The sequence below is a fragment of the Eurosta solidaginis genome, chromosome 3 (assembly GCF_040869045.1).
Source record: "Eurosta solidaginis isolate ZX-2024a chromosome 3, ASM4086904v1, whole genome shotgun sequence".
NCBI lineage: Eukaryota > Metazoa > Arthropoda > Insecta > Diptera > Tephritidae > Eurosta > Eurosta solidaginis.
The window spans coordinates 276,462,078-276,474,710 of NC_090321.1; the positions used below are offsets into that span (position 1 = coordinate 276,462,078).

At 39.8% G+C, this 12,633-nt stretch overlaps 2 protein-coding genes across 8 annotated transcripts in view; one reads left to right on the top strand and one right to left on the bottom strand.

The window, feature by feature from the left end:
* Positions 1-365: 365 nt before the first annotated feature.
* Positions 366-1,884, bottom strand: LOC137247185 (aminomethyltransferase, mitochondrial). Its single transcript, XM_067778287.1, has 3 exons — positions 1,324-1,884; positions 841-1,255; positions 366-776 (listed from the first exon to the last, which is right to left on the bottom strand). Exons 1-3 carry the CDS (start codon positions 1,798-1,800, stop codon positions 412-414), a joined length of 1,257 nt encoding a protein of 418 aa, XP_067634388.1. The 5' UTR covers positions 1,801-1,884; the 3' UTR covers positions 366-411.
* Positions 1,885-5,197: 3,313 nt separating this feature from the next.
* Positions 5,198-12,633, top strand: part of Jabba (jabba) — a 29,813-nt gene continuing 22,377 nt past the window's right edge. For 2 of the 7 annotated variants that reach the window (XM_067776600.1, XM_067776599.1), the window contains exon 1: positions 5,199-5,541. The gene's annotated coding sequence lies outside the window, so the exon portion shown is untranslated. Of the gene's footprint in view, positions 5,542-12,633 lie in introns of all 7 variants that reach the window. The other 5 variants (XM_067776601.1, XM_067776602.1, XM_067776605.1 and 2 more) reach the window with 3 other exon arrangements.

Below are 12,633 nucleotides of genomic sequence, written 5' to 3' on the forward strand. Positions count from 1 at the left end.
AAAATGGGAGATAATCAGGCCAGGCGACGGTTTCGCACTACAGGCAAAATAACTTCCTCCGTTCTCGTGCTTAAGGGACGCAGAACGGAGCAGTTGGTAGCCACACTTGTAACCTTCTACAGCGTTAAGTCTTAGCTATATGTATTTAAACTAATGAATAAAAAACAGTTGAAAGCACTGTGAGGGTACAGAATTACAACTAGTACCGTTTCTTTGCAATAGTTCTGAGAAATGAAAAAAAAAAAACACCACAAAAACAAAAAATTAGGAAGTTTTCATGTACATTTTTCCGGACGAATATGGACAGTTTAGTATGAAGTAATTTTTGGTACGTCGGACTGGAGTCAAAGGAGGGCAAGACGTGAAGACGTACTGCAACAATAAGCATTGTTATTTATTTTCTAAGTTTATTTATATTTTCGGTTTAACATAGTAACTGGTTTTTACGAATGGCATACGACAGACCGTGGCATCATATAAAATATCACGCACTTTTAATTGAACCAAAGTTTCGGGCTTTCTGAAAACTTCAGCAATATAGCCCATTGCAATATTTTTTCCAAGACTCGGACTGGGACATCCGCTTGTTATTTTACCTACTGGTTTATCTTGACAATAAATATCTATACCTGCGCGGGCTGGTGGAGTTTGTTTTCCCTCCTTCTCTTGCATACTCAAACCAACTCGACGTTTTTTTACTTGTGTTGAGCCTGACTTTAATTGAGACAAAATTATGCTGGCACCAGGAAAGTTTGCCTCGTTACGCCGGCGATGAGCTGAAATTTGTTGTTTTTATTATTATTTTCAATTGCTTCATTCATACGTAAAATAATATTTTACCAACTAGCCAAGCAAGACCAGATTCCACAGGCGTAGTTTGATCGTTAATATCGTTGCCGTACAAACAGAGACCCGCTTCTAGACGCAATGAATCACGTGCGCCTAAGCCTGCCATTTTTACATTGGCATTATCAGCTAAAAACGCTTCGGCGACATGCTGCACACGTTCTGATGGCACTGAAATCTCTACACCATCTTCACCAGTATAACCGCAACGTGTTATGCGGCAATTAGGCACACCAGCTACCTCACTGACGACAGTATGCATAAAATACAGGTTATCTAAAATCTTAGGTTTTGGTAATAATCGCGTTAATGCCTTGACAGCATCCGGCCCTTGTACAGCAATGAGGGATTGATTCTCTGTTGTTAAAAATTCAATGCACACATCTTTGCCATCTGCACTGAATTTCGCCTATAAGGAAAAATAATAACAGACTTGTATAGTCTTCGAAAATAAAAATGTCCGTTATTGTTACTTACCTCCGCTTGTTTCATAATCTCTATATCCTGTGATCTCATGGCAGCATTTGAGACAACATATACTAATTTGTCATTCACTTTCGTTACAATCAAATCGTCCAATATACCACCAGTGTCATTGGTGAATACAGTTAAGGAGCCACTACCGTCAGTCATACCTCTAATATCTGCGGTACAAATTGATTCCAGACACGAAATCGCATCCTTACCTCTCACATATGTTTGTACCATATGCGATACATCAAATATGGAGGCATGACGTCGCGTATGTAAATGTGATGCGATTATACTCTGGTCTGAGTATTGCACTGGTAATATAAAACCACCGAAATTCACCATTTTTCCACCGTGTTTTAGATGAAAGTCATATAGTGCTGTATGTTCGGATTTACCTTTTGTTGAAGAAAAGCGTAAATTGTTTTGATATGTACCAAAGCAAAATACCATTTGCTTGAATTTATGTTTTGACGTGAACATTTTTGAAAATTTTACTACTGATAGACTAAAATATATTTTGCGGCGCTGTGCTTAAAACAAACCTTAGACGTTTACTAAGCCTGGAAAAGTAAAAAAAAAAATACTGAACCATCACAAGCGAATTCATATTTGACTCAAAATATTATTGATAACGTTTGAATTCACTAATCGTTATGTTAACATACATACATACACGCTAAAAGATTTCTTATCATGTGTACAAAATCAATATATAATGATAAGCAACGAAGCCTCACTTTAGAGGTAGTCCATATATACACAGTAGCAGAATTTTCGAATGATTCCGTGGTTATTATGACCTCCGTGGTATAGTGGATATGCGTTACTACATTGAAGCTCCTAGTTTCAAGCCCATATCAGGAATTGAAGTTGATTCCTAATATTTTATTATTAGTGTGACGTGATTTAAATGCCAATTACTGAATCATTTTCGTTATAGTCATTCTCTTTCTAATCGAAGTAAGTTTAACTGTTTAAAATTATTTCGAATTTTATTTTTGTGCTGTGGTGGTAGCGTGCTCCGCTTACCTCAACGACAGTCCTGGGATCAAGTCCCGGACAAAGTAATATCAAATAAGAAATGTAAAAAAAGGCATAGAAAACAAGTTTTTTTGGCGGGGTCGTCCTCGGCAGTAAATTTGCAAACACTCCGAGTGTATCTCTGCCATGAGAAACTGAAAATTCATCGGCTGCCGTTTGGAGTCGGCATAAACAAATAGGTCCCGTCCCGTAACTTTGTAGGAAAACATGATAAATCGCTCAAATACTTGTATTTATCTTTTTTATTTTATTAATTTACTAGAAGACCCTGCAGACGTTGTCCTGCCCTAAATTTGGCCTATCTGCATACATTTTAATAAGCCTTTTCCGTCTGACTCTGCCCTCCCCCTCTTCACTTTTTCCTAATCCTTTTATTCACTCCTCCCTCCGTCTTTTTCGCTTCATCTATCTCCATCTTCGTCTCATTGTATCTCTTTCTCAATCTCCTTTTCTCTTTTCTCTTCTCTCAATTTCTTATGTTGTTGTTGTAGCGATAAGGTTGCTCCCCGAAGACTTTGGGGAGTGTTATCGATGTGATGGATCTGGCAAAGGATCCGGTACGTTCCGGTACCACAGCACCATTAAGGTGCTAGCCCGACCATCTCGGGAACGATTTATATGGCCACATTAAACCTTCAGGTCATCATCCCTCCCTCCACGACCCCCAAGTTCCATGAGGAGCTTGGGTCGGCAGAGTCTCGTCTGTTAGTGAAACAGGATTCGCCGCGGATAGGTGAGGTTGACAATTGGGTTTGGAGAAGCTGTATATTGCGCTGGCAACCTGAAAGGTTGCGCTGCGCAGCCCCTTGTATCTGGTATTTTAGTCGCCTCTTACGACACGCATACCTACCGCGGGTATATCCTGACCCCTTAACACACTGGGGGTTCAATTTCTTCTCATTATTACCCTATACACAACTAAAGACTCTCCTGAATAAAAAAAAATGTCATAGTACCTCTAAATCGCCGCCCCCTCTAAACCTCCCCCCCCCCCCCCCCCTCCTCCCTCCCTCTCGACGGGCCTGGTGATGTGCTATACTTGATATCAATCGCTATTATATTTTTTATTGATAAGCAGGTTGTTTAGCAGGTGCAAAACAAATTCAAAATCGGTTCATTAGTTTAGGAGTCCATCGCGGCCAAAAATGCAACACTCCACGCCATTCGAGAACCTAGTCAGCGCTGGCTGATGCTTCAAATGGCCAAACAGAAATGCTGTACTAAGAACCACACTCCAATTCTAATCCATCGATACACTTAACGCAAAAGAAAAAATCATAGGTGCAGGGACATATTACTATTCCGCCGACAAGCGGGATGGATTTACATATGTTGTGCAATATTTATGTAGATCCGTAAGTGAATGAATGGAAGGGAACCGTATCTAAAAAGCACTGCACGCGAGCATATCGGCATGCTACATCGTTCTACGGAAATGCTCCCTTATATATGCGTAAAGCTCTTTACAAAAATGCATATTCTAAATTTCAAATGACTACTTGGCATTTTGATTTGATGCTCCCTCATTTACAATTGCCTTTTCATATATCAATATGGCGTTTTCGCATTTACAATCGATTAGTCCCATTTACAGCTGACTTCTCAAATATGGGTAATTATTTCAAACTTTCATCTAACGCTTTCTCATTTCGATATCCACAGGACGAGGTTACGCCTTCACATGTAACACCAGCTGCTCCCATTTGCATATTACGCTTTCGCATTAACGTCTGTAGCTTCCTCCTGGAAACGGTGATAAGTTGGCCAAGGGCTTAAAATCAAATCAAAACATACAGTACACAACAAACTAATCATTTCAAACTTTTTTACAAGACATCGCCCTCTTATCGACAGCGAGGTTTTATTGGTTTCTTATCGGGTTATTATCGACAAGTTGCAGATGCATAATCGACTTTTTATGGTAGTTTTCTTGCTACCTGTATCATAACAAACTGATGAGGCGTCGATAAGAAATTGGTAACACTCCGAGAAGAAATCGATAGTTCTTCGGCAAGAATTCAATAACTTTTTGATAACATACATATAGATAGCAGTTTCAAATATATTCGATAATTTTTCGATAACAAACCGATAACTCGTCTATAAAATCGAGGAAAATAACCTCCCCAGGGAGACGCGTGGCACTCTTATCTCTTTGATCCAACCCTGTTGAAACAGCAAGCTTCCTCGAACTCCCATTGAGGGACATTGGTGACAATTTGTGAGTGATCGCACAATTGCACTGCTACAACAACGAAATACGAAAGCTGACACATACTACTTGTACTCGGTATTTGGTAATGAATTAATAATTTTCCGTTTTTCGAATTGTTCGATATCATTTTTAATAGCAATTCAGTCTAGGTCCAGATAAAACAGAATAGCAATTTTCATAACGATACTTAAATGTTTGCTAAAGTCATCTTTTTAACAGATGGACGGACGGGCATTGCTTATTCAAAACATTTTTCCTGCTGAACTTCATATCTAACTCGACTCCTTTATGCCAAAAAAAAAAAAAAAAAAACAATCTATCAAAGTTATAGAACCCTTAAGTCCACGTACACGATAGTTTAAGAACTCGCGGTATAGGTTGATCGGCCACCATACAAATTGTCCCACCCTAATATACATACATACAAATGTGTGATGATTTACGATTGGAAGACTGCGTACCTATGAGAAAGTCAGCAGAGCATTCATCTTGTAGCGGTTAGGCGAGCTTAGCGCCGCTTTTGATACACCAACTAATAGCACACCAGAGAGAGTCGGTGCCGATGGTTTTGCCGATGCTTTTATCAATGCCGAAGCAGCACAAAGTGAGTTCAAATCCAAGTTCAATCGTTCCAATCAACATACACTTTTCGGGGACCATCAACAGCAAGCGGAACATTGTGCCGACACAAATTTGGCTTGAACGTGTTACTATTCAGATGGATTTAGAAGCTGTGTGATCTGTATGAAGAAAGCTTGAATTAAAAACTTTTTAAAATTAATTTAAGCATTAAAAGCGACGAAATAAAAACATTTTTTTAAGTTGTAACAGCAATCAAGGTAATTTTTTTTTATAAAAAAAACATCCTTTAAACACAGCGGAGTGATAAACAAATTGTTTTTGTGTGCGCGTGAAAACTTTCAAGACTTAAATAAAAGTGTGTACAAAATATTATTTCGAAAACGGTGAGTTAATATTTTTTTCTGAATTCTTAAGGGACTTGATTAAAGAAAATGTCTGCATAATTGAATTCAAACCAGAAACGGATTTCAGGAATTGAGAAAATCTTGATCTTTTATTGGTCATTAGTTTTAAGATATATTTGGGCATGTTGTGCTAAATTTTGAATTTTGTTGGAAACAATTTTGTGTTAACGGCAAATTTTTCACTGATTTTAACTAAAATTTTTAGAACACCTGTCCGTAAGGACCTCGCATAGACTGAATGAGAGAAATGGAAACTTTTGTGAAAATAAATCAGTTGACATAATTTTGCATTATTGCTAAATTTTTAGTATTAGTGGGGCTATGAGTGCACTTTGCCCATCTATGTTTTAAAGTCATATAACTGTAATGAGTTTAGTTGGTCGCTTTTGTTCTCGTTTTTATGATATATAGAAAAAATAATTTTTGGGTAGCCAATATGTTCCACGAAAGATGTGGTAAATTAGTGTCTTTTCGGCACCTGCACGCGTTCTTCTTGCACTTGCTCTATTCCCAGCTTTCCTGTGAAGCTCTAACTCGCATGCTTTTTATGCCCTTCTTCGTCTCTCTCTCTCCCTCTCCCTCTATTTTGCTCTTTTTTTTTTCAATTTCGGCTTTTCATTTTTTCTTATTTCTTGCCTTTCTTTGGTAATATTTTTTTTTAGTTTTTATATATTTATTGTTTGTTAAATAATCTCGACGGAAGAGACAACAGATAGCATGGATTGAAGGCAATCATCAGCAGCGGTAGATTCATAAGCTCTCGGCACCGGAGGGACGTAAAAGGCGTTCTGCAACGGTCTGGTAACATTTGTGACCGTATTTACTTTTACAAACATATATACATCTATACATATGTATATACAGTTGCTGACTTGCATATAAATATGTATTAATACATAAAACAGGTTGAGTACAAAATATGAGATAAATTTTTTTCAAAAGCGCCTGATCTCAGAACTTAATTAAGAAATTGTTTCATAATTTATGTTATCTCAAAAGATATACAAATTTTGCTGAAATAGAGTGTTTCCAAACAAATTCGGTGATAGGGCGTTCATAAGCTGAAATCCGATTAAATATTTGTCAATAAAACTTTTATGCAGGTATATCTCCGAAACCTCGTTAAGAGAAGATATATTTGAAAAAGTCCCTGGAATGGGGCATTTCCTTAACTTAGCCGATTACATAGTTAATTATTATGTTTTAGAAATTATTTCCTAAATTATACTGAATGAAATTGTATACTCTGAATTTCGATACACTTTGATCTCATTGCCAGTTGATAATGTTTTTCATTACCTTTTTTTTGGTTCTTATTATATTTACGTCTTTGTTGCACTGGATTAGGTTATACATACTTCTTTTGCTTTTCTGAAATTTTATTTTATTTTTTTTTCAACCATGAGGTAAATGCTAAATATAACATTTGTATTATTGCCTTTATAGAAAATATGGAGGTACTATAGAAATGTACCTCGATTAATGATGTGTACTATCTCACATTTGGATCTTTACAGAGATTAATTCATAAATACATTTTGATTTCCCAACACTTTCTTCATTGTAGATACATTAGGTTAGGTTAGGTTGGACTGACCGGTCCATGCGGACTCCACATAGACTTAATGAGTCTGTTGTGTAACCCGACATTTGTTCAAAGACCAAACTGAAAAACCCTATCTAAAATCAGGACCTATGTTATTAAAAAACTGCTCTTGCAAATACTAGAAGCTTTCTAGGCCAATGTCACTTCCTGCTACTATATCTGACAGATATATCACTTCTTATACCTAGCAAGAGCAGGGCATGAACACAGAACGTGCTGGATAGTTTCCTCCTCCAACCCGCACTACATAAATCTGCTACCACTGTCCAAGCCTAATTAAAAGCATGTGACGCCATAAGGCAGTACCCAGTCAGAATATCCGTCATGAGTATACGGTCCTAAGGTTGTAAATCCTACACATGATCTTCGACACTTTGCAGCCCCGCACTTGGGTCCACGCTTGTTAACGCTATGTTCTTGTTCACCAGGTCTACAGAGGGAATTTGCAGCGTGGTATATAGAGCAGCCATTGGGGTGGTGTTCGGGGATCCCGTAATGCTAAGCATTATGAAAGAAGATTTCTAAGGCATGCTTTTTATATTTCAGGGCTCTATCTAGTTTATTACCACCCTTTGTAGTACAGTGTCTACCGACTTGCCTTTGGTATACGCATGTTGTGTCACGCTGGTAGATCCTCAACAGATCCCTATGCCTGTCTCGGCACCCTTCACTTTCCGCAACCTTTGCCAGCCTAAACATTTCTCACCTTTGTTAGGAAGTCATTGGACTCCTCCAGTACCACCAAAATGACGAACTCTTTGGGTTGATCCAGTTTTGTTTCTACATTTTTCTGGAATTTAGTTCAGTTCGTTGACCCAAGATGTCTTAATTCCCCCCCCCTCTTTATCCTCTTTTGATGAGGCTGATATACGCATGGCTCAGAGCTCAAGAACGAAGCTGAATTTTGGACCAACCTATGAAGGCACTCTTCCCCTGTTGGTTATCTGCAAATTGGTTTGCAGGATGTTGCAGAATAGAGATTCGCCGCTCTCATTTGTTATATACTTCTCCTAATGCATTGTGGTGCGCATTTGCATCCGCGCCTTTGATCAACCACATTTTGCGCCCTTCCCCCTGTACTAACGTCTTGCACTCCATCGGCGCAGCAGGATGGCAGAATAAATGCATGCTTATTCTTCTGCTCGACGGCCACCATTGTGGGATCCTCAGTAGTGTAATAAGGTAGCACATGTGAATGCAGCTGCTTCCTTAACATGCACGAAGAAAACGCAACCACCTTTGTCGGGACTTGTATGTCCTCCTCTTGATCCTTGGGCTTAAAGTTTTCAAGGTCATCTTCGACTTCGCCCACTTCTAGCGTATTAGGATTGTTATGTTAAGGATTTTTTTACCTGAGTAGTGTATAAATTTTGCCTGTATCCGAGGATATTTTGCCAAGCTACTATCATATGCCTGATTTGGAGGATTTAGAGCTGGCCTCCTCCGTAGGCCGAGACACAGTAAGTAGCTTTCAATCATGTGTCGGTATGTTCGGATTCTGACTCTGCAGAAGTCGCAGTGTATCTTCCGACTTGTTGTTGTTGTTGTAGCAATGCTCGCCCCACCTAATAGCCGCGACCGATCACAAATTGTCATCAATATCCTCTAACGGGAGTCCAAGGAAACTTGCCGTTTCAACAGGGGTGGACCATAAGGAAAGGGGTGTTAGAGGCGTTGGTTCCACATTACAATTAAAGAGATGGTTGGTGTCATGTGGGGACACATTGCAAGCGGGGCATACATTTTGTATGACGGGGTTGATTCTGCATAGGTAAGAGTTTAACCTGTTACAGTATCCAGAACGAAGTTGAGTAAGAGTGACACGCGTTTCCCTGGGGAGTATGCGTTCCTCTTCCGCGAGTTCTGGATATTTTTCTTCAAGTACTGGATTCACCGGGAAATTCCCGACATAAAGGTCCGACGCCTGTCTATGGAGTTCACCAAGGACCTGCTTGTGTTTTTCGCTTCATACGGCTGGGTTCTCAGGTGCCGTATTTCCTCAAAATGCTTACGGAGATGACTCCTTAGGCCCCTAGGCGGTGCTGGTTCGTCAATCAGATGTCTGCTGGGATGCCCAGGTTTCTGGTCAGCATCTCATTTCTCTCCCTGATTCTCCCAGCATCTCAGCATCTCATTTCTCTCCCTACTCCCCATTCTCGCCTCACTATGCAGATGGTGTTCTGGGGACATAAGAAGACAGCCCGTGGCGATTCTGAGAGCAGTATTTTGGCAGGCCTGTAGTTTCTTCCAGTGGGTAGTTTTTAGGCTTGGCGACCATATGGGTGACGCGCAGCATGTAATCGGCTGGCTAATTGCCTTGTATGTGGTCATGAGCGTTTCTTTATCTTTTCCCCAGGTACTGCCAGCAAGGGATTTGAGGATTTTATTACGGCTCTGAATTCTCGGAACAATTGCGGTTGCGTGCGCACCAAAATGTAGATCCTGATCAAACGTCACACCCAAGATTTTGGGGTGTAGGACAGTCGGTAGCGTAGTGCCATCGACGTGGATGTTCAATATGGTCGACATTTGGGGCGTCCATGTTGTAAATAAGGTCGCGGAAGATTTAGTCGGTGACAATGCCAGGTTTCTCGAGGCGAAAAACTGGAGAGATCAGGGAGATAGCCGTTTATTTTATTGCATAGCTCAACGATCTCTGGGCCTGGGCCTGTGGCCATTATTGTGCAGTCATCGGCGTAGGAAACGATTGTGACTCCTTTCGGTGGTGAAGGTAGCTTAGATATGTAGAAATTAAACAAAAGTGGGGATAGGACACCACCCTGTGGCACCCCTTGTTTAATTCTCCTTGGCTTTGATGTTTCGTTTCTGAATTGCACCGATGCCTGCCGACCACCAAGATAATTTGCGGTCCACCTTTTAAGACATGGGGGAAGGGTAGACCCTTCCAGGTCTTGCAGTAATGAGCCATGGTTGACCGTATCAAAGGCTTTTGATAGGTCTAGCGCTACGAGTACTGTTCTATGGTGGGGGTATTGATTCAAACCGCAATTTATCTGGGTGCTAATGAAATTTAGCGCGGAGGTAGTTCTATAGAGTTTTCTGAAGCCATGCTGATGAGGGGCTAGCTGCAAATGTGCTTGGAAATAAGGGAGCAAAATGGCTTCAAGCGTCTTTGCCACTGGCGATAGGAGAGATATCGGACGATATGACTCACCTACGTTAGCTGGTTTCCCAGGCTTTAGTAGCGGGACCACCTTGGCCATTTTCCATTTCTCGGGTATGGCAAAGGTGGAGAGAGACAGGTTGAAGACATGCGCTAAATATTTGAAACCCTCTTTCCCTAGGTTTTTAAGCATCGACATGGCTATGCCGTCTGGGCCCACTGCTTTGGATGGTTTAGCACGACCAATGGCGTCCTCAACCTCTCCAGCGGTGATGGTGATTGGTGACGCGTTGAATTTGTGTTTATGTGCGTGTCTATTGACTCTCCGTCTATCTTTGTCGACCGTAGGATGCATTATATATTGTCGGCAGAAAGCGCTCGCGCATTTTTCCGCATCCGACAGCACCTTATCGTCAAAGGCGATGGAAACTTTGTCTTTGTGCTTAGTCGGATTCGATAGGGACTTTACGGTGGACCAAAGTTTACCTACACCGGTAGAGAGGTTACAACCTCTTAGGTGCTCTTCCCATTTCGCCCGCTTGTGTTCGTCCACAACCAATCTTCCGACTTCATCACGCATGGTATCTATACTGAGACTTTTAGTACCGCCTTCCCTTTTAAGGTTTGAGACCACTTCCCACAGCCCCTGCAAGCTCGTGCTGTTTTTGCGCGCTATCATCTTCACACCATTGTACCATAATTATGAACCTAGTATGCCTCAAGATTGGCTAAGAAATAGCTCATAGTTTGCCTCATATGTAGATGAAATGTTTAGTTGCAGAAAACATGAAAAAATTACATTCATTTTTTTGTAGGAATTTACAGATATTGCCGAAAACATGCCAAAAATATAACTAAAGTTTTAAATTTTTGTAAATTTAGCTTGCGTTATGGCAAGGACTCTTGAAATTAATAAATAATTGAAATATACTAATCAGAGTTAATACGCAATCCTTTTGCGTTAAACTGTAACCGAGGCTTCTGCTGTCAGCATATCGTCGCCGCGTCAACGAAAACAGTTATGTATTTTTTTTTGAAATTTTTTTATTGCATATTTTATTATCACTATATAGAGCCCACATTTCGGCATGCCGTTTTTTATACTCAGCTGAGCAGAGCTCACAGAGTAGGTATATTAACTTTGTTCGCATAACAGCAATCCGTAACGGCATGAACTAATCGAGATAGATATAGACTCCTATATATCAAAATGATCTGGGCGAAAAAAGAAGTTGATTTACCCATGTCCGTCCGTCCGTCCGTAAACACGATAGCTTGAGTAAATTTTGAGGTATCTTGATGAAGTTCGGTGTGTAGGTTCCTGGGCACACATCTCAGATCGCTATTTAAAATGAACGAAATCGGACTACAAAATTTCGAAAAATCCAAAAAGTGCGATAATTCTTTACCAAAGACGGATAAAGAAAATTAGTAAAGTTTTGGACAAGGAGCGTGGCACCTCCCACTTTTGAAAGAAAGTAATTTGAAAGTTTTGCAAGCCGTAACTTGACAGTCGTTGAAGATAACATGATAAAATTGGCAGGAACGTTACTCCTATTACTGTATGTATGCTTAGTAAAAATTTGCAAAATCGGAGAACGACCACGCCAACTTAAAAAAAAAAAATTTTTTTAAGTCAAATTTAAAAAAAAAGTTAATATCTTTACAGTATATAGGTAAATTATGTCAACTTTCAATTCCAGTAATGATATGGTGCAACAAAATACAAAAATAAAAGAACATTTCAAAATGAGCGTGGCTCCGCCGTTTTTCATTTAATTCGTCTAGAATACTTTTAATACCATAAGTCGAACAAAAATTAACCAATCCTTGTGAAATTTGGTAGGGGAATATATTCTATGACGATATGGCGAAATTGGTTGAAGCCACGCCCAGTTTTTATACACAGTCGACAGTTTGTCCTTTCGCTCGAGATATCGACCAAAATGTGGACCAGGGTGATCCAGAACATCATCTGTCGGGTACCGCTAATTTATTTATATATGTAATACTACGAACAGTATTCCTGCCAAGATTCCAAAGGCTTTTGATTTCGCGCTGCAGAATTTTTCATTTTATTCTACTTAATATGGGAGGTGTCACATCCATTTTACAAAGCTTTTTCTAAAGTTATATTTTGCGTCAATAAACCAATCGAATTACAATGTTTCATACCTATTTTTAGATTTGGTATAGAATTATCGGCGGCCACCGTGGTGTGATGGTAGCGTGCTCCGCCTATCACACCGTATGCCCTGGGTTCAACTTCCGGGCAAAGCAACATCAAAATTTTAGAAATAAGATTTTTCAATTAGAAGAAAATTTTTCTAAGCGGGGTCGC